The sequence below is a fragment of the Kluyveromyces marxianus genome, chromosome 4, assembly GCF_001417885.1.
Source record: "Kluyveromyces marxianus DMKU3-1042 DNA, complete genome, chromosome 4".
NCBI lineage: Eukaryota > Fungi > Ascomycota > Saccharomycetes > Saccharomycetales > Saccharomycetaceae > Kluyveromyces > Kluyveromyces marxianus.
The window spans coordinates 1,092,501-1,113,613 of record NC_036028.1 but is presented as its reverse complement, the minus strand read 5'-3'; the positions used below and the strand labels follow the sequence as shown (position 1 = coordinate 1,113,613).

General features: G+C 37.9%; 11 protein-coding genes and 1 non-coding gene across 12 annotated transcripts in view; 6 read left to right on the top strand and 6 right to left on the bottom strand.

Moving 5' to 3' along the window:
* Positions 1-16: 16 nt before the first annotated feature.
* On the bottom strand, positions 17-1,173 carry HOM6 (homoserine dehydrogenase; the record flags this gene model as incomplete). Its single annotated transcript, XM_022819808.1, has 2 exons — positions 17-1,065; positions 1,140-1,173. 2 exons carry the CDS (start codon positions 1,171-1,173, stop codon positions 17-19), a joined length of 1,083 nt encoding a protein of 360 aa, XP_022676336.1.
* A 331-nt stretch (positions 1,174-1,504) lies between these two features.
* Positions 1,505-6,463, bottom strand: HIR3 (Hir3p; the record flags this gene model as incomplete). Its single annotated transcript, XM_022819805.1, has 1 exon — positions 1,505-6,463. The coding sequence occupies one exon, from the start codon at positions 6,461-6,463 to the stop codon at positions 1,505-1,507; it is 4,959 nt and encodes a 1,652-aa protein (XP_022676335.1).
* Positions 6,464-6,639: 176 nt separating this feature from the next.
* Positions 6,640-7,710, top strand: IPA1 (putative polyadenylation protein; the record flags this gene model as incomplete). The annotated part of the gene is made up of 1 exon (XM_022819804.1): positions 6,640-7,710. One exon carries the CDS (start codon positions 6,640-6,642, stop codon positions 7,708-7,710), a length of 1,071 nt encoding a protein of 356 aa, XP_022676334.1.
* A 31-nt stretch (positions 7,711-7,741) lies between these two features.
* PPX1 (exopolyphosphatase) lies at positions 7,742-8,926 on the bottom strand (the record flags this gene model as incomplete). The annotated part of the gene is made up of 1 exon (XM_022819803.1): positions 7,742-8,926. The coding sequence occupies one exon, from the start codon at positions 8,924-8,926 to the stop codon at positions 7,742-7,744; it is 1,185 nt and encodes a 394-aa protein (XP_022676333.1).
* A 137-nt stretch (positions 8,927-9,063) lies between these two features.
* KLMA_40487 (uncharacterized protein) lies at positions 9,064-10,092 on the top strand (the record flags this gene model as incomplete). The annotated part of the gene is made up of 1 exon (XM_022819802.1): positions 9,064-10,092. One exon carries the CDS (start codon positions 9,064-9,066, stop codon positions 10,090-10,092), a length of 1,029 nt encoding a protein of 342 aa, XP_022676332.1.
* Positions 10,093-10,255: 163 nt separating this feature from the next.
* On the bottom strand, positions 10,256-12,562 carry PMT4 (dolichyl-phosphate-mannose-protein mannosyltransferase; the record flags this gene model as incomplete). The annotated part of the gene is made up of 1 exon (XM_022819801.1): positions 10,256-12,562. The coding sequence occupies one exon, from the start codon at positions 12,560-12,562 to the stop codon at positions 10,256-10,258; it is 2,307 nt and encodes a 768-aa protein (XP_022676331.1).
* Positions 12,563-13,211: 649 nt separating this feature from the next.
* Positions 13,212-14,009, top strand: MGM101 (Mgm101p; the record flags this gene model as incomplete). The annotated part of the gene is made up of 1 exon (XM_022819800.1): positions 13,212-14,009. The coding sequence occupies one exon, from the start codon at positions 13,212-13,214 to the stop codon at positions 14,007-14,009; it is 798 nt and encodes a 265-aa protein (XP_022676330.1).
* A 229-nt stretch (positions 14,010-14,238) lies between these two features.
* Positions 14,239-15,117, bottom strand: KLMA_40484 (uncharacterized protein; the record flags this gene model as incomplete). The annotated part of the gene is made up of 1 exon (XM_022819799.1): positions 14,239-15,117. The coding sequence occupies one exon, from the start codon at positions 15,115-15,117 to the stop codon at positions 14,239-14,241; it is 879 nt and encodes a 292-aa protein (XP_022676329.1).
* Positions 15,118-15,989: 872 nt separating this feature from the next.
* Positions 15,990-16,065, top strand: KLMA_R422. Its single transcript has one exon. It is a non-coding gene; the product is annotated as a tRNA-Val (tRNA).
* A 260-nt stretch (positions 16,066-16,325) lies between these two features.
* SMN1 (Smn1p) lies at positions 16,326-18,128 on the top strand (the record flags this gene model as incomplete). Its single annotated transcript, XM_022819798.1, has 1 exon — positions 16,326-18,128. One exon carries the CDS (start codon positions 16,326-16,328, stop codon positions 18,126-18,128), a length of 1,803 nt encoding a protein of 600 aa, XP_022676328.1.
* Positions 18,129-18,282: 154 nt separating this feature from the next.
* Positions 18,283-19,512, bottom strand: RPS4B (40S ribosomal protein eS4; the record flags this gene model as incomplete). Its single annotated transcript, XM_022819797.1, has 2 exons — positions 18,283-19,054; positions 19,499-19,512. The coding sequence occupies 2 exons, from the start codon at positions 19,510-19,512 to the stop codon at positions 18,283-18,285; spliced, it is 786 nt and encodes a 261-aa protein (XP_022676327.1).
* A 932-nt stretch (positions 19,513-20,444) lies between these two features.
* MNL1 (alpha-1,2-mannosidase MNL1) overlaps positions 20,445-21,113 on the top strand; it is a gene marked incomplete at both ends in the record, with an annotated part of 2,343 nt that continues 1,674 nt past the window's right edge. The window contains one exon of the mRNA XM_022819796.1: positions 20,445-21,113. This exon is cut by the window's right edge and continues 1,674 nt beyond it. Within this exon, the coding sequence (XP_022676326.1) occupies positions 20,445-21,113 (669 nt within the window).

Here is a 21,113-nt window from a genome sequence, read left to right as displayed (position 1 = left end):
TCAGATACACTTTTTTTTATAATCTTTGAGCAATCTTGATGACATCAGCTAAGACACCAGCAGCGGTAACTGCAGCACCAGCACCAGCACCTTGGATGACTAATGGGTTAGTGTAACGTTCCGTTTGAATAGAAATAACGTTGTCAGAACCCTTTAAAGAAGCAAAAGGATGGGAATAATCGTACTTTTCAATACCAACAGACACAACGTTGGATGGGAAGTCAACCTTTCCAACAAATCTTAGAACTTTGTTTTCTTTAGCAGCTTCAAGTTTCAATTGCTTTAATTCATCATCATAGTTTGGCAATTTTTGCATGAACTCATCTGAGGAAGCAACGGATTCGAGGGCAGATGGGATCAAAGATTGAACAGGGAAAGAAGTTGGAGATTGGACCTCGAAACCGGCAATTCTTGCAAGAATAGTGACTTTTCTAGCCACATCCAAACCGTTCAAATCATCTCTTGGATCAGGTTCAGTGTAACCTAAGCTTTTAGCAACCTTAACAACTTCTGAAAAACTGACGTCATTTGCGGTTGGAGTGGAGAATTCGTTAAAGATATAAGACAATGTTCCGGAAAAGATACCTTCGATTTTAACGACCTTATCACCGGTTTGAATTAAATCTCTTAGAGTTCCAATGATTGGCAAACCAGCACCAACAGTAGCTTCGTGATAGACCAATCCATTGGATGGTTTCAAACTGAAAATACTGTTCCATAACTCTAAGTTAGAAGAAAATGCTTTCTTGTTTGGAGTAGCAATCGATATACCACTCTCAATGAATTTTGGATAGTAATTAGCAATTTCTTCACTTGAAGTGTTATCAACCAAGATAGTTGGTAATGGTGACTTCTTTAAGAAATCATGAATTTCAGAAACCGAAAATGGTGCGCTACCTTGCGCATCAACTGTCTTGTTCCAAGAAGAAGCTTCCAAAGCTAATGGGGAATAGTCTTTAGAAGCAAGGGATTTGGAGTATTTAGCAATCAAAATGACATTGTACGTAATTTGAGATTTCATGGAGAGCAATTGCTCCAAAAATGCAGAACCAACAACACCGGTACCTATTTTATTTGTTAGTAACTTTCATTTGCTTAAATCTAAATTCGGTAATTACTGTAATTTCGTTTCAACATACCAATGACAGCAACATTAACTGCTTTAGAAGACATTTTTAAGTTTTTATATTCGATTGGTTTGTTAACACACTTTTTTAGATCTGGATTAATGAAATAGGGCTAAATAATGCAAATTGTTGTATTGCTGATGAATTAATCGACTAGAGTTGCAGTATGAATCATCGGAATATTAACCTTGAAATGATTTTCGTCATACAAACTGCGTTGGATGTCTTTAGTCAGGGTAATCATTAATTTGAGAGACAATGGATTCACAGCTTTCTACAATCGGAAACAATATATTAGTCCAGAACAAAGGCGATTGATCAGTTGACTAATTAATTAAGAATTACATTGGTATTTACTTAGTATTGATTATCACCTATTATGATAGTTTTTTTTCGATTAGTTTTAAAACTCTATCGAAAACGTCTCTTTTGCTCACTCTTTTACGCACGCTTGATGAAACTTTGTTAGGCATCTTCGTAACTTTGTCTTTAGCACCGTTCAGGTTCGGAGAGGGTGAATTCGATTGTTGTTGCTGTTGAGTTGGTGATTTCTCTTTCTGTTCTCCATTTGTGATTTCTATGGTGGGAGGAACTGTAGGCGTTAACTCTTTCTTCTTTTCCACAAATGGTGTGTAGAAATACTTGAAATAGATGGTGATACAGACCCCATCAAACTGAATAGAGTTAGTACCCTTTTTCAGATTGTATGCAAGTAAAAACACATCTAGAACCTTAGTGGGATAATCCTCTTTCTTAAATGACTGATGTAATTCTTCACTGTTTTGTACAAATTCCGGAAATGGTATTCTTTGCATGAGCAATTCACCATGTTCTTTCTCATTGAGAGATAGTTCAGACTTCGCACCATTAACGAATAATTCCACTGCCTTGTTAATTGCATCCTGGGAGTTTATCATACCAGATCCAAATCTCCTCAATTTTTTAACCATACCACCAATGGCCATGAAATCATGTTTTTCATCAAGAAGCTCCATGTAAAACATAACATACTGGTAAGCGTATACAAAGTGTTTCCCTGGGAGCTCATTCTCTGGTTTCCAAATGTTGACAACGTTCTTGTTTACCGATTTAAGTCCCAAAAGTTTATTCATTTCTTCCATCGCACCTTCGATGTCCTTGAAGTCTGTGTATTTGATTTGCGCAATTCTATAGACAGGTCTGTGTTGCCATTTGTGTTTGTCCTTGGAAAGGATGAACTTCAAAAGCTTTATTATCAAAGTATAGAATTCCTTTTCTTCCTTAATTTCCCATTCTTCATCGGACAATCCAAAGAACCCATCATCAAGCTTCAATTGTTCTAGAGCTTCTTCAAGAGAAAAAACCTTTTCTTTAAAGCACTTATAGCATGCAGATACTAAGGCATAATGCGCCTCTAAAATCGTGTCGTTACCAGAGACGGAAGACTGTAGTAACGATAATTTACACGCTTCCTGCAATAGATGTATACCACGGTTTTTAAATAAAGTTTTATCGGTTTTTAAATGCACCTTTGAAATATAGAAAGGATTAGTCCAACTTCTCTCTTTGTCAGTTTCGTAGAGAGCATCCGCTTTTGCAAGTATAGTCAATATGCATTTGCGGATGTTAGTTTCTGAAATACTTGGCTTGTCTACAACTTGAAGGTTTTCCAAAGTACCATCCTCTTTCATGATAAGAACTGGTTTGGGCTTCCAAGTATAACTCATCGAACTCATCGGTTTAACATACGCTTGAAGCATTTCTTTACCTAAAGCTTCCAAAAGACCCCTAAACACAATCTTATTGTCATTTTTCATCAATTCCGAATTGACCTGAGAAGAAGTAGACAGGTATAGATTAAGTGCCATCAAGTAACATAATATCGCTTTCTTCTCCGCAAAAGCAGTAGCTTGCTTTTTGTCTCTTGATGCTAGTTTGTCTGACGTCCATGTCAAATCGTCCTCAACTACAAATGAATAGCATTTACCAAGCAAATACCAACTCTCGAATCGTTTGGTGTTGTATAGAATATCGGTTGTTAATGTTGACATAATAGCATCCAGTTCAGATGGACGAGCTTGCATGGACTTTTTTCTAGATTGGTACTGGTTCAAAGCATGTACAGCAGATACGTAAAACAATCCGCCGTCAACACCAGATTGTAGTTCGTCATTTGGACTTGTAAATTCGATTTCGAGCTCACCAGCAAAAGCATCCATAACGGTTTTCAGTGATATTGGAGCAGTGAAGAATTGGTTGAAAAAGTACTCGTTTCTCGATAAGACATGATTTGATTCATAATCGATGTCGCCGATTAACTCCATAACTATTTCGAAAAACTGTTTGAAATTGGATCTACCACTATTTAGAACCAAAATGTTTCTATCCGGATATTGAAATTTGATGAGGTAGTTAGAGAGCACAATAGCATTTTTCTTAGTCATCGTCTGGGGCTGAGTTTGATGTTGATCGTCAGGATTGTCCAAACCGATTGATATGTGATACTGACACCATAAAACTCTCTTTAACTCTACAAATGCTTGAGTATTAGAGAATCCACAGAGAATATGTTCTTGAACCCTCAAGAAGTTACCATCAAATTTATCACAGAATCCATACTTGCCCGCAAGTGTATGCAGTGCCGATATCAAATCAATAACATGGCAAGAGTTCTCATCTAGTGAATCCTTTTCATCAGATAAGGATTTAATACATATAGTCATTAATGAGGCAATAGTTAAGAAAATATCTTGCAAAGTAATGGATGATTTTACAGCTTTTTTGAAAAATGATTTTAATGAGGAGTCTTTCTCTGCCATAGTTTCATAAAAAACCAAAGGATATAACAACCTGAAAATCGATACCAACGTTTTTAATTGATCAGAGGTCGGTTGTTTTAGTGCCGATTGCCATGACTGGCTGAGTACCTGATAAAAGCGCTTTGAAAAGTCACCTATATGGTTAAATGTCGATAAAAGAGTTTTTTGTCTCTGTAGTTGTGACTGCAGTTGATATTCTTGCGAATTTAATCTTTCAAACAAAAATTTCATAGAACTAAAATAGCAAGTCTGAAACCTCATCTGATCGTTTTTATTTGCGTAGTAATTTATTAGCATTTTCCACAATTTGAGTTTCATTAGAAATGGAGAGGTGGTTACAAATTCGTACATTGAATCGAAGTCAGATCCACTTCCAGGTATTTGATTCAAAATACAATACAAATGCTGAACATAGTCCCTGTGAGTTGTATCGTCTTCTTCGTTTTCAACATCAACAGTAGTAAAACGACGTAACATTTTTATCTTCGAAAACTGGCTCTGAACTGTCTTTAAACTTAACGATGATATATTGTTGTAGTTGCTGTACGCTATAGTTCCAAAATCTGGTATGGCAGATAAACCCTTCTCGATTTCTTCCATAGTTGTAATAAGGTTATTATTGGTAACATCAGTAGTGGACTGCAAAAAGCAAAAGTTCGACCATTTAAACCTATACAATAACCTTTGCGTGAGATTTTTAGAGCTTAACATTTCGTGCCATCTACTGATCTTTCTTTCGAGCTTATTGCGCTGAGATTCAAGTTCGTTAATCTTTTGACCTTGAGTCTTTTTTGTAGATATATCATTGCATATGGATCCCATTAAATTAATCATTATTTCAAAGAAGGAAATACCAATTGATAATAATTTCTCGTCTGTTGATGGTGAGATCATTTCATAGAGGTTAAACTCCATACCAATTGTAAAAAACTCTACAGCCTCATAAAGGGATGGACTCCAAAAAAAATCTGTAATCATACATCTGCCATCCGTTCTTAGAGAAAGTAGTTGTTCAATCAACAAAAAACGGACAGCGTGAAAATGAAGTTTCTGTTCATTGACTGTCTTTATGAAAGCTGTGACATCATCAGCCTCCACTTCTGAGAGTGAATCACTCGGTTCCACATCTCCAGAAAACATAGAGCTTCTTAAGAGAATTGTCAACTGGGTAAAATCATCAGTAGAACTTTTCAAAGAAAAGCTTTCTTGGCCTTGTTTGAGGAATTCGGTGTGTTTATTTGTCCATGATGATAAACAGTCATAAAAGTCCGACATACAAAGTTCTTGCTGCTTAGATATATTATTCGGATCAATCGCTTCTACCGAGAGATCTTCAGCAATTCCATATGACTTCAAAACTCCGTCAATATTGGCTAGAATACGATTGTGAAATTCAACTAGTTCTTCAACATCAGGTTCCTGAACCTTTTCTCGTTCTTTGAATCTTTTACTAGACCTCTGGGCAGTAGGCCTATCGTTAGATTCAGCTCTTCTTGATGATATCTGCTTTGTGTCGGAGGTGTCACTATTATTTGGAGTAGCAGTATTAGAAGCATTTGTCTCCGGGAGGGTGCTAATCGCGTCTTCATAATGATCCGACAAGTTCTCAACAGAGTCAGCTGGGGAACGAGCTGTTTTTTCCATAGCTTCATCAATAGAAAAATAAACGTATTCCAGAGGAGCTTCAAGGTCGCTGTATGTATCTGATTTTCTGCCTAGAATATTTGTCACCTTTGTTCGTGGTATTAAGCTTCTCAACTTAGATCCTATTTCTTCCCAGCTCAACTCATAAAGTGGTAAACTAGTAGCATCTAAATTTTTAATCAATTCATCGTCCTCCATTTTCATCGTTTTTATCTGTTTCAGTAGGAGATCCCTTTCTTTCATCTCAACGTCACAATGTTCTATATAGTTTAAAACATCATTGATGGCGCTTGGAATATTCTCACGACTTCCAGCATCATGCAATTTCTTTAGTAGTTCAGAGTATTTCTTTACAATTCTTTTTTGACCCTTGAACATCGCCGCTAGAGATGAAAGAAGTCTAAACTCTTCTGGAGACCGCGTAAGTTCAAACTCTAATATGCTTCTAGACAACTTTGCACTATTAAAACTCCAAAATATGTTCAAAAGTAAGTGAGTAACAGTGCTGTCTGCATCTCCATGCTGTAAAGATTCCAACAAGCATTCGAGGGCCTTTAGTACGTAGTCCACTACGTCACCAGATTCCATTTCTGCCAAATTATCCTTCACATACTGGTAGTAAAGAATTCCCCTATTCCTGAAGGCAAGGTATCGAAGCGAATCTAACGTTGGTGATGAATATTCATAGAGACCCCATTTATTAGGTTTGATGACATCTATTTCGAATAACTTATCAAACGTGTCTTTTGCATCATCGTATCGTTTTGCTTTAAGTTGAATCAACGCCAATTGAAATATTTTAGAACTCTCCTCCACTTGAAGCTCCCGACTATGATCTTTAGACTCATCCACAGTATCTGTAGTGCTCAAATTGAGCGCCTCAAACGATGACATGTTAGTGCTGAGTCCCTTGCCGAGCGTGATTGGAGTCGCTATCTTCTCTCTAACCAAAACTAAGATTAAGTAAGTGTAATTTGTTATATATAGATAGTGTTAGATATTTTTTATGACATTGAAATGTATTACAACTGAAGCATACGCGATGAGGTCAAGAGAGACGAACAAAGAGCATGCTCGAATACTTCGTTGAGCACCACCAATGGATTGGTACAGTTTACATATGGATATATTATAAGAATACAGGATTACAAGTGGGAAAAATTGGGCAAAATGGTCGAAGTTTAGAGTTAATAGGCACTGAAGAAGAGAATAATCAGTTTGTAATTGAACTTCCGTGTGCTGTCGAACCAACAAGAGCGAAATTAAACTACAAGGGCGATTTATACAACTTAAGACTTACTGCAGTCAAGAATGAACAACGTTTTGATCGATCTTCTAATCATATTATGGAAGAAGTGGTGTCGAAATGGATGAGAAAGGATTTAGTGAAAGGACCATTTACTTTTTACTGTTCATGCTGCAATGATCAATTAATTTGCTCCAAGGACTATACTAAGGTCCGCGATATGCCATCTGAGTTTTGGGCCGAGTTTATGGACTATTGGCACTGTCATAAACCACATAGCGATACAAACTCAACTTTATCGAATGGTTTCGATAATAAATTCACCAAATCTGTAGTACCAACAGTAGGTGAGATATGTTTGAGTGACAGTTTTATTTACATTCATAAGGACTCACTCAACAGCAAAATAGTGTATGATTACAACAATGTATTCTGTAACTCATGCAAGCAGGTTCTTGGATCAGTAAATAGAGATGGCTCCATAGGATTCAAGAAATGGTGTTTGAAAGCTGAGATCAACAAGGAAATTGAAACCATCGATATATCGAATTACGTCCTTAATCAGATTTTCAATGAACTTAAAGCGCACTCTACAAGATTATTTCATATAAGAGACAATAGTATAGCAATGGAAGTTCAAGTGTGGGTGTTCGGATTTGGTTCCACAATATCTTTCAGCAATTCTCATTTACTGACAAATTGTATGAAGATCCTTTATCAAAGAGGAGGACCACCTAATGGCCCACAAAATTCACAAAATATTGAATTAATTGAAGTCGATGAGCCCAATGCTCTCTCTGCATTTATTTCACGTTTGGATGATGTTAACTCTAACTTACCCCATGATCTTCAAAGAATGAACGAATGGAAAGTTGGTTATATATCATGTGATTAAGCTTTCGTGTTCAGTATATGTTATACATAAGCTATTGATATTTTTCTAATGATTCTTGAACGTAAGGAGCGACCTGCTTTCTACTGGCTTTGACATTTCCCTGTCTGTAACATTTTAGTTTCCTCTTAGAGACGTCCCGAATGCTTTCTAGTTGAAGTTTTGGAATTAAATCTTTAAATAATTCATTCAATAGATTATCATTCTCACTTATGAACGCAATTTGTTTCGAGAATGTACCATCTCGGGTGAAACTGTTCATTATGATGAAAATATCTAGACTGTGCTCAGTCATAAATTTCTCGCATGCATTTTCAATACTTTCCTCTCCATACTGTTCATTTATCCACTCTAACGACTTTACGACTGAAGCAATGCCACAACGAACGTTACTAGCAAACCTAAACTCTTTGTAGTCTTTCCTCAATATATCGTTGATACTCAATCCATTTATATCATCCTTTGCTGTTCGTAATTGTTGATAGAATGAGTCTGTATTGAAAGAAGAACCAAGTATTCTTTTGTATTGCTCGAATACAGCTTGATCGACTGGTTCGACCTTATTCTTCATATTATCAGTATCTAACAATAGAGCGCCTAATAGCAATGGAACAATTTCTTTAATCATTTCAGTTGAATTGGAATCATGTTTCAAAATTCCGTTCCAGTACTGAAACACTAATGTTGAACAACTACCAGCAGTCTGAATAATTCTTGGACCAGACAGCTTTGTGATTGACTCTGCATGCAAACCTAAGTCCTTGTGATGGTCTATTATCCCTGCAATGTTGGTTGGGCCGTCATTTGTTATTGCCGGAACATCATTGTGGTCAACTAAAACATAATTAATATCATACAAGGATTGCTTCTGCCAATTAACCAAATCCTCTCTGAAATTAAGTAAATCTGAAGAAATGGAATGGGACCCTAGAAGGAAAGTAACATCTTTTCTCAACTTCAAGTCTTCTCTTGGAATATTGACTACCGGAAGTATATATTTTGAAGGGTCATGAATATAACTGAAATATGCATAAGCCAATGTACTTACAATACTATCCAAATCAGCAGACTCATTCCCGCAAACTATATTCAACAGCTTTTGGCTGGTATTACTAGCCTGAAAGGTCTTCAATTGCTTTAATACACGCACTAGGTTCTCCGGCATAATTTGAAAATGGCTTGTACTGCTCATTGATACCTTTTTTCTATAAATCATCATCTACTTCGTTTCGATGATGAGATGAGCTTTAAAGAATTTAAAATACCAAAACTTTCTGATATTAAAGGATGAGACATAACATTACATTATTATCTAAAGAGAAGGTAATTCAAGGGAAGTCAAATTGATAATAGATAATGACTCAAGTGGTAGAATGCAACGGGAAAGAAATCCTTGTAAGGTCTAAAGAAGATGAAGTAACTAATTTTTCGTACCTTGACGTTATAGAGAAAGTTGATGTTTTCCCAGTAAATTACAATACAAGCGAGCACTTTAGGGCAAACGTATACATGCTACAATCACATACTGGTATTGAAATAGGATTCGTTTTGAAATTGGTACTTGGTGAGATCAGAAAGTACGGCGATAAAGTAGTTTCCGAACTTTTTGATATTGATGACGGTTCCCATGTAATTCGTATCAAGCCTGAGTCTTTTAATACCAGAACAGAACTCATGGATCAATTGTGCCGTGCTTTAAAAGTCAAATCATCGCTGAATTGTATAAAAACCTGGAGAGAAGAAAAATATGCAGTGTATGTTGATCATGCGCCATATATTTTGATTGAACGTGGGCTTTCTGGAGCGTTCGGCATAATTACCTATGGTGTCCATGTCAATGGGTTTTTCAAAGATAGCGCCACGGGCCACTTGCGGATATGGATTCCTCGCCGTTCAGCCAGTAAGTCCACTTGGCCATCCATGTTGGATAACATTGTTGCAGGCGGTATAGGTTATCCCTGCGGTATTTATGAGACGGTGTTGAAAGAATGCATGGAAGAAGCCTCTTTGTCCAAAGACGATGTTGAAAGGAACATAAAACCGGTTGGTAGTGTTTCTTACTTTCATCATCAGGTCACGTTTGGAGAACAAAAGTATTTAGATGAAGAAGCATTTATTGCCGGTGAAGTAGAGTATCTCTACGATTTAGAACTGCCTCCTACCGTGAAACCAATACCAAATGACGGCGAAGTTGAAGAGTTCGGGTTGTATTCATTACAAGAAACTATAAATGCCATCAAGAGAAATGAATTCAAACCAAACTGCGCCTTGGTAATGGTTGAATTTTTGATAAGACATGGTTATATCACTCCTGAAAATGAACCTAATTATACCGCCATATTGTCAAGAATGCACAGACGATTGCCATTCCCATTGATGCGTTAATGTTTTTACCAAAAGGACATTTATTATTATATAAGTGCGTCTTTTCAAATTCTACGTTACTTCTTGTTTATATAGAAAGGATCGATTGATTTTCTATTGTATATTCATGGTTTTTGTCATAAAATCTATGTAGTTTCAAAATATTTGCCGTTGAAGATTTAATTCACTTGGCATATTGTAATCTGATATCCAACCATTGCCTTGCTTGGATTTGTTCTACAGTCATTGGTAATCCGTAAACCAACGGAGCAAAGTATACGAAAAATCCACCCACATTGATAACCACTGTGACGCAGAAGAAATAGAACAAAACGGTGTAGAACTTTGGTTTATCTTCATGAGGGTTTTCAGGATTCTCTTCATCAAGGTCGAGATTCAAAGATTGGTTATCAGTGAAAACGGTTTCCCATAAAGATGCTGCAAACATTGCAAGAATCATATGGGCAGGCAAGTAATGATGCAAGAATTTTTGACGACCCATCAAAAAGAATGGGAAGTAGTGAGCAGCCCAACTGATCAAAAAGAAGGCCAATGGACCATACAATTTTTCTCTTGCCATTTTGTTCAAGGAATAGACGGCACGTTGTCTAGTAACTAAGTCTGCAATAACCAAACCTGCGTAAAGAGCAATGGAAATAACTTCAAACCAATAACCAATAATATTACCTGTGAAGAATATTTGTTTCCTTCCTTCTTCTTTTGTCCAGAAAGAAACACCGTTTAGAGCAACGGGCCACGTCTGAGGTTCAGAAGCGAATGGATGTTCAGAACTTAACTTGTTGTTATGGTCAAACATTAGAATTTGTAGTTCATACCATTTTGACAAAAATGACATTGGTCTTGGAACCCTAGGTTTGTAGATTCTCCTTAGGTCATTTTCAGCCATGTTCACAATGGAATCAACGTACCAACTGTTTTCAGGGTCCTGAACCTTTTTATTACCATTAACTTCCTGTTGTTCGAAACCCCAATCAGGCAAAAGTTTATCGTCGTGTGTCCAAAGAGCCACCGCAGTTTCAACGTGGAATAGCCTAAAGGCGGAATTTTTGGTCTTTGTTACTCTTCCAGAATTCTTTGCTAATACAGGTTGGAAACGGAAAATTGTGGAGTCGTAACGTTCGCCATTGGCCTCTTCTTCCGTTACGGTAGTAATTTCTTCATTAGTTGGATAGTAGGGAGAGGCAACGTCATGTGCCAATAAATAAGTATTTGTTCCAATATGTCTCAATCTGATATTCTCATCTAGCTTAACTGGTGCACCTTTCTTTATTGGCGAGTCTCTTGGAGGCAATATTTCCCATTCGTTGTTTGCGTCTTCGTGAACATAGGCAGTGACTTGTTGCCCATTGGAAGAAATACGACCATCTTCATAACGAAGTGGGTATCTTGCAGGATGAGAGTGCAAGAAGGCCTCCGTTAAATCATGTTTGATGGTTACAATATCGTAGTAATGAACATCCTTAACTTCTGTGGCGCCTGGAGCATCGTATAAAGTATCCTGGAAATCAACGGACATGAATGTATCGCCTGGACCAGATTTGTTTAAAATAGCGAAGTGGCACCAAAACCAGAAAAGGTAAACAATGAATGGAAAGATGATCAAACCATTTAGTCTTGTGCTTACATGCTTAGAGATGGTTCTCACAGACAAACCTGATCTTATATCTAGCATTTGCCACAAGTTTACGGCAACTGCAATACCAATTGCACAGTAAGTCAAAATACCCACGTATTTGGTGGACATGACCAAACTCAAAGAGAAGCCGGTCAAATATAGCCATAAGTACCACTGAGAGGAGAATGGGCTCGTCAATTGCAATTTGTAGAACTTAACATAGCTGTAGAACGTCAAGGCTATGGAGAACACTAGCATGGCGTCCAAGAGGATGAGTCTAGTTTGGGTGACATGGGCGTTGTCAACAGCGATCAAAAAAGAGGCAATGAAGCAAGTAGCCGCTCTGAAGTTCAGTTCTTTCATTGTTTGGAACACTACAGCAACTGTTGCTGTTCCCAAGACTGCACTCAACGAACGATAAGCAACGAATGGCGCGTAGTATTTATCGTAACTATAACCGATGTCATCGAACTTAAATCTGCCGTCATAACCAACTAACCAACCAACAGCAGCAATCATCATCTTAGCCAAAGGAGGGTGAACATCAAAGAAATATGTACGTTCCAAGTAATACGAGGCGAACTTCCCAAAATGAACTTCATCGAATACAACCTCTCTAGGCTCACTGATGCGCCAGAACCTTAGTACCAATGCTATCGCAGTGACTATGTATCCAAGAGTCTTATAAAGCTGCGCTGAATCAGGAGCATCCTGTAGCAACCATTTTTCCGCCACATACTCAATTGTTCTCTTCTTAGTGTACTTGTCTTCCTCATCACTTTCAGGTGTTGCAACTGGTGCTTTCTTCCCTTTTTCGCCAAGGCCCGGTGTCTTGTTCCGTTTATTCACAGCCATTGCAAACTATAACCATAAAACCCCTATTCAGTCTTGTCTGGTTTGTTGATCGAACCAAATTCAACTCAATTCAACTCAATTCAAACAAACTCAATTATGGATCTGTGATTCAACTAGAGAAGATCTTAGATTAAAAAAAAAATGCCATTGTTTATACTTCGTATTTGCTAGAAAGTTAAAGTAATAGCTGTTCTTTTCGTTATTGAAAAATCATGTAATGCTAAATGAAGAAAAAAAAATCAGATAGAAAAAAATAGCTGTTAAGATAAACCGGGGATTCGAACACATGCCCAGTTTGAATTAATGTTTTGATGCAAAATCCCCTTAACTGTTTTTGGGGCCCCGAAAATTGCATCTGGCGTCCTCTCGTCCAAAAAAAGGTTTCTGGCGCAGCTCTGGTTTCACCGGTAGAAACTGAAGTTTGTACGTATTGAAGGTACGTTAATTCAGAATACATATAGTTTATAAAAATTAGATGAGTACTGAGTAAGCAGCATTATTTAGTTTGGAAATAAGTAAGGAACGTAAAAGAGATTGTGGGTCGTTGGAGGTCATCTGAACAGTGTGAACTTTCATTGTTTCCTTGTTTCAAGATAATCATAGCTTATCACAACCAAAGGAGAGAGATAAAGAGAAAGGTAGAAGAAAGATGTTGAGCTTTAATCGTATAGTCCGTGTAAATGGAGCCAGGTTTGCTACCAGTGGCACTGCAATGGTGAGAAAAAGTGTGGCCTCAAGCGCCAGTACTGTGTCTGCATCTCGTGCAGCTTCGTCCAGTCCAAGCGTGAATTCGACAACAGCGGAAAACGGAACTGGTCGGACGTCCGCGATGAAGAGAGTGCCTGGTTACACTAAAACTCTCGAAGAGACGTTGAATGGATCAGTTTTAGAACCACCTGCTCAAGTTCAGACGTCATCATCCTCAGAAGAAATTAATTGGTACTCCAGTTTCCATGGAATTGGATCGAAACCTTTCCCAAAGGAAACACAAGACGCGTTGTCTGGCGCGCTAGTACCTGAAGATATCGAGATCAAGCCTGATGGGTTGATTTATTTGCCAGAAATCAAGTACCGTAGAATTTTGAATAAGGCATTTGGTGCTGGTGGCTGGGGTCTCGTTCCTCGTTCGGAAACTATCGTTACTGCGAAATTGGTCACTAGAGAATACGCCTTGATATGTCACGGACAGCTAGTCAGTATTGCTCGTGGTGAGCAAGATTATTTCAGCGAAACTGGTATTCCAACTGCAACTGAAGGTTGTAAATCTAATGCGTTAATGAGATGTTGTAAGGACTTGGGTATTGGATCTGAGTTGTGGGACCCTGTGTTCATTAAGAAGTTTAAAAAGAGTCACTGTACTGAGAAGTTCGTAGAGCACGTCACTACTAAAAAGAAGAAGAAGATCTGGCTAAGGAAAGACAGAGAGGTTGAATATCCATATAAATAATAAAAAGTTCTATCTCAACGAAGTCTTGATATATATGATATGAATTTTATCGGTTATCGATCTATCTATTAATTAATATCTACTAGGTTTCAGGGAGAAATTACGGACTGCTAGCCCAATTGCATTTCAACCAATAATATAATAAAGGCGCGTGTTTTGTATATATTAACTTCTTCTAGTATAGCGCGTTTTCAGTTTGTATAAAGAATCATTTTTCAGGCTTGGTGTATTACTGACACTGATTTTTATGACGGAAAAGGTCATTCAATCTTGTTGCGAATTTGCGCTTAGTCTGCGGCGGCTTGCTTGAATGCTTTTCAACAACAGGTCCCTTGTAGATAGATTCTGCTGGAGAAATGTGACTTAAAAGTGAGCTTCTAGTAGAATCAATAATACTGTCAGGGTATACTTCCATGTTTGCCATAGCTAATGTAGTTGGTTCTTCTGTGGCTTCAAAATTAGATTGAAAATAAAATATCTGACGACTCTCTACCCCAAAGAGATTAAAATCTGAAGCGCCAATAGTCCCATTGATATGTTTTATACATGAATGCACTTTTTCGATGGTTATATCGGATTTTACAACACCTATTACTGCCTTTATTAGCGGTAGTATCTGGTACTTGTATAGTTCAGCGAATAGTTTAGGGAACCTCCAAGGCCTCAGTGAGTCGCAATTTTTATGACTGGGCCTTTCATGAATGTATACGTACAAAGTCATAGGTGTAAACACTTTTAAAACATGTAATATTGTAATAGGAATGCCACTTCTTTGTAACATCGGAATTATCTGCTCATTAATGACAAAAGTAAGCATCCAATATATGCACCAAAACTCGCATAAGTGTATTCTTTTCAAACCAAACCGATGCAAAAGGACGTTGTTTTGCAAAACCGTGTGCATGTCTTTATGGAATTTTGCCAAAGAATCCTGGGAGTCCATAAGTTTCTGGCCTTGGTATCTAAAATGTTGAGTCTCATAATAACCTTTTATCGTCCTTCTATATATTATGTTTATCTCAAATATCGTAGACAGAGTTAACACTAACGGCATCCAAAGGGTCACAACTTGGGTCACAAAACTTACCACACAAGTTAAAATGTTCATTATTACACTAAGTTAAGGCTTCTAGGACTGACAAAAACGATCTGCAATATTGTGTCAACTTACTCTAAAAACTGTCGTCGCCCTTTTTTTGCTTAGTTAAATGCAATAACCAGTTTAGGTGTTTTCACCTCAAACTTGTTCCGCCTTTGAACTGAACTAAAGACGTTGAAGAATACTAGTGTAGCTGCTAGTAAGTGTTAACATCATAGTAATCATATAAACATGTCAACTCAAACTTTTGTTTTCTTCTTTTTCTGTCGTTTGTCAAGTATTTTTATTTTGATGTTAAATCTCAACTTCAAAAGTGACATTAAAGGGCAAAATGTGAGAAATTGGAAGATGATATCTTTCACAAGACAGAAACCTAACACTTTAGCTGATAGTTTCCCTGCCTTTGAGTGGAATATTCTATGTAGTGGTTATTGGAATATTAATATTGTACTTATTATTGAAGTTAAAACCTTGTCCAGTGCTGTAAATCCTTTGAGAGCTAATAATGTATTTAACCTACACTCATAATTAACACCAGAATAAAACAAGAAGACTTTGTAGTGATTGGGTATATTTCCAGTCACGTGTCTTATAATCAAGATCTCTGGTATCTGATGAATCCATGTTGTTTATTAGCTATATATCTAGTAATGTATGCTGATGCACCTGGGGATCTTGCATGACTATGTTAAGGTCGTCATTGCCTAGATCTAGTGCCTCCTTATATAATAATCTAGATCTGATGGTGATGTCACCCCCTGTGACACCCCCTATCATCCATTAGGATACTTAGCCGCCTATTGCATTAGTAGTTACCCTACTATAAATATGCTCCGTCTCAACAGACTTATCATAAACCTCCTTTATTCTTCTTTAAGAGCTGTTCTAATAGTGTAGTGGCTATCACGTTGCCTTCACACGGCAAAGGTCCTGAGTTCGAACCTCAGTTAGAACATCTTTTTTATTTCCCTTGTTTTTTTATTCCACAATCATTGCTCCCTTTGGAAACAAAACTAAAGCGTACTTTTTAAGAATCAAGGTATATTTCCCTAAGACAAAGGCCTCAGTGTATCAAGCCCATCTGGTCAGAAGGAGTTATATTACGTCCTTTCAGAAAATCTACTTTCGTCAGAACAGTATAGAGACGTACTTTACATCGGCCTTTATCCAGCATTTTTCGCCTCTATTGTAGAGTTAATGGTTTAGATATACTTCTCATGAGACACTTACTGAACATTAACCATTTGGCATTATATGCCCTTTATATACCAACACTACTGTGTGCTGTATTGCCATTTGAACCAATTCAAAAGTTCATGTCTTCTGAGCAGCAGGCTGTGAAGAAATATAGGGATTTACAGATAGGCGAGCTAAACTTTATCCATACAACAGACACACATGGATGGTTGGGTTCTCATTTGAACGAAGAGAATTATGATGCCACTTGGGGAGATCTCATTTCCTTTGTTGACAAGCTAAGACAAAACGTGATAAAGGAAAATGATCTTTTACTCATTGATACAGGCGATAAGCATGATGGAAACGGGCTCAGTGATGCTACCATACCAAACGGATTGAATTCCACGCAAATATTCAATGAAATGAACTATGATTTATTGACACTAGGGAATCACGAACTTTATGTTGAGGATAACACAGTCTTGGAATTTTATGAGACAGCTTCTAATCCCAAATTCAAAGGCAAATATGTTTCTAGTAATGTTGAGTTTATTAAAGAAGATGGATCAAAAGTGCCATTTGGTTCAAAATATCGTTATTTTACTACAAAGAACAAAGGTCTTAGAATTTTAGCCTTCTCCTTCCTATTTAACTTTGAAAGGGCTAACCAAAGGGCGACAGTAACCCCCGTCGCAAACGCCTTGAAACAAGAATGGTTCAAAGAAGTCACAAAAATTTATTCTAGAGATGACGTAGATGTTATTATTGTGTTTGGTCATTTACCGGTTTCCGACCCCGAAAATCGCGAGATCAATCACTTACATTCGAAGCTAAGACACAACTATCCTAACACATTTATTCACTATTTTGGTGGCCACACTCATATCAGAGATTTCGTTTCTTTAGACAACAAAGCATATGGGATCCAAAGTGGGAGATTCTGTGAAACTGTTGGATTCTCTTCCGTTGATGATGTAAAAAAAGAATCACCAGTTGTATCAAGGAGATACATAGACTTTAATCTAGATTCATTTATGCACCATGCAAAGGTAAAAAACATTGATGACTTTGATACAGAACTTGGGTTGGCTGTAAACGAACATATAAAGCAGCTAAGGGAAGATCTAAATTTGACTACTGTATTTGGATATGTCCCCTCAACTTATTACATGTACAATAAACCACTCTCATCGCCTCACAATATTTATAATCTTCTGACTACAAAAGTTTTACCAAGGTTGGTCTCGGACAGGTCCGATGTTATCGCAGAATCAGGTGGAAGAATAATAATGATAAATTCGGGCTCCATAAGATTCGATTTACACGAAGGCCCCTTCACTACAGATACCGAATATACCATTTCCCCCTTTTCCAATACATGGAATTATATAAAACTACCATTAGAACTTGCAATGCAAATCGAATCATATCTTAACGGAATGGGTCCAATTCTTACGTTGAATGTGCCAGGAGAAAATCGTCGCCATTGTCCATTTGTTAATGATAAATCGCTACCTAAGGGTTACACAACATCGGATGATTTGGGATGCGAAGGAGATGATACACTCCATCGCAGTGAACATGAATACAGAATTCCTAATGTCGTGCAATCAATCGATATTGTAAATGAAGATGCTGAAACTATAGACTTTGTTTATTATAGTTTTATTCAACCGTACGTGCTTGAGGCCTTAAACGATTTGAATGAAGATCAAAATATAGTGGATCATGAATTCAGCGAACAGGATTGTAAGATATATGGCGGAGCATCGACAAAGGATTTACTTCGTGAATACATCATATCGCTTGGCGACAAAAGCGGGAATAGTATCAATACCTAATCAGTATTTAAATGAATTATGATATGATGTTATTTTATTGGATAACAAATGTACACAAGTGATTAATCTAAAGATTATCGCAAACAGTTATATTGAAATATTTATATAGTTGATGTAAAAATTATGGGTCAGTCATTAGTTGAACCGGAAAAATTTACAAACCATGTTGAGCTCTTCTACGGTCACGTTCTTCAGCAATGGTCAACTTGATACCCTTACCCTTTGGCAAGGAGATCCATGGTCTACCTGGTTCACCGATAACGAAAACGTTGTTCAATCTGGTGACGAAAGTGTTTTCCAAGGAATCCTTGATGTGGACCAAGTCGAAACCACCTTCGTGTCTTTCTCTGTGGACAATGGTACCAACTCTACCCAAGTTACGACCACCGGTAACGTAAACCAACTTACCAGTGTCGAACTTAATGAAGTCAGAGATCTTACCAGTAGCCAAGTCAATCTTAACGGTGTCGTTAACCTTGATGTTTGGGTCTGGGTATCTGATGGTTCTACCGTCGTGGGTAACAACGTATGGAATACCCTTCTTACCTAGTTGGACCTTTCTGACCTTACCCAATTTGTAAGAAGCTTCTTCGTCGGTGATACGGTGGACAGCGAATCTACCCTTAACGTCGTAGACCAATCTGAAGTTTTCGTTGGTAGCGTCCAAGGTGACAACATCCATGAAACCAGCTGGGAAGGTGGTGTCAGTTCTGACCTTACCGTCGACCTTAACGTGACGTTGCATCAAGATAGCCTTGACTTCACGACCGTTCAAAGCATACTTTAATCTGTTTCTCAAGAAAACGATCAATGGCAAAGATTCACGCAACTTGTGTGGACCGGCAGATGGTCTTGGTGCGTAACAACCGGACAACTTGTCCAACAACCAATGGTGTGGAGCTGCTAATCTCTTTAGATGCTTCTTTCTGTATTAAAATTTTTTTGCGTTGGTAATAATGTTAGTAATTTGTTTTCCATGTCTTGCTTTAAGTGCTAATCAATACTTTTCACCACATCAGGAATTGCAATAGGAGTTCAGGAAAGAGCTGCAGAACTCTGATACATGTGCTAGGTTTAGCAAATGTCCAAATTCGGACAACTTACCATTACACTGAGCCATAAGAAAAATATATCAAATGCATCTTCATCACTCGAAGAAACACCATACACATTGTCATCACGGGTTTTCAATCCATATAGTAGTTAGATTGTATCTTTCAGGAGTCTTACATATGCTCTTCAATAGTGTTCATGCTTCCTATCGTCGTATTTTATTTTTGCATTCATTACTGCTGTTCCAGAAGTCCTATGCTTTTACTGATCTGATTACACGTATCGTATTCTTCTTCTTCAATCGTCATATCACATACGGTCCTCTAGCCATCTTTGCTTATCTGTGGAGTTACTGGTCTTGTGAGCTACTAGTGTCTGAACAGTACTAACAAGAATATACCTCTTTCTATAAGCTGAATGTTTAACTGTTAATTTCACTAAGTTCGTATTTTTTTCAATATCGAAGTAGGTCTTTCCGAATGAAAGACGAAATTCGAGAGGACTCGCTGGACGGGCTGGGGAGGGTGAACCGAGCGGGACATTGGGGAGAGAGTTCGGGGGTCCAGGGGGACTCCTCGTGGGAGCAGCTTACCGAAGGAGCGGGCCCACTGGGGAGAAGGAGCTTACTGGGAGGACTGGAAGCGCTCTCTGGTGGGTCCGTCTGCCGAGCAAGCAATGGTGGTGGGAGTGTAAGGAACGGAGTAAAGAGAGAGAGTGGGTGTGTGTGCGACTGCATTCTGGTACTGAGGAACTGTAGCAGGCTAGGGGTTTAGCACTGGCCTAGGGTAGGTCTGTGCAAACAGAGATACTTTCTTTTCTCTCGTTATACTTAATTAGGAAATACTAAGGTGCTACCATTTATATTTCAAAAAAACAACAAGACACCAGGATGTACAGATGTTAAATATTTTATTATATCATAATGTATGGGTGCCTCTCCAAACAGTCCCGACAAAAGTTGATCGATCAGCCGCCTAAAATTACCGGGTAACATGTAACTATTTTTTTTTTTTTTTTTTTTTTTTTTTTTTTCTTGCCTAGAGATGCGTCTTCAGCATAGTAAGACTTACAGACATCAACAATGTCGATAACCGTAGTCTTCAAGAAGTGTCAATGTAATCACGTCCTTTAAAAACCCATAAAACAATTTTTGGTTTAGCGTTCATTGGGTTATTTGGAGCGTTCTTATGCTATTCCAAAAGGCAATTCGCTAGGTAGATCTCATAGATTGAAGATATTCATCATCTTATAGTGCTATATGTTATGTTAACAGGCTTTATATTTGTATGCTTTTGCATACTGACTTGGTTAACGAATACATGCCTCGGTTTCAAAGCGGAACCATATTCTTTCACGAAACCAGAGCTACACAAGTATAGGGAACAAGTACGAGAACTATTCTACCACGGATTTGATTCATACCTAAAGTATGGGTACCCATTCGATGAAGTAAGGCCGATATCTTGTAAACCGAAGAAACGAAAGTTTGACAACCCGCAGGATACTATAACCAATGACGTGTTAGGGAACTTTACTACTACTTTGGTGGACTCTTTAACGACCCTTGCGGTGTTGGGAGACAAGGAACGGTTTACCGAGTCCTTGGAACTTTTCAGGAACACGGTTCCTGACTCGTTTGATCTTGACTCAACAGTACAATTATTTGAGACTACAATTCGGTTATTGGGCGGGATGATGTCTGCTCATATATATGCGACGGATCCTCGCACAAAGGTTTATCTGGGCAAAAAGAAGTACGATGGGTTCTTGTTAAAACGGTGCATTATTTTGGCAGATAAGCTTTTGATGGCGTACCTTTCACCAACAGGATTACCAGTTCCAAGAATTAACCTAAGATATGGAACTTCAATTGATCCAGGATTACTAGATGAGAACAACGCTGCTGCAACTGCATCTCCGATGTTCGAGTTC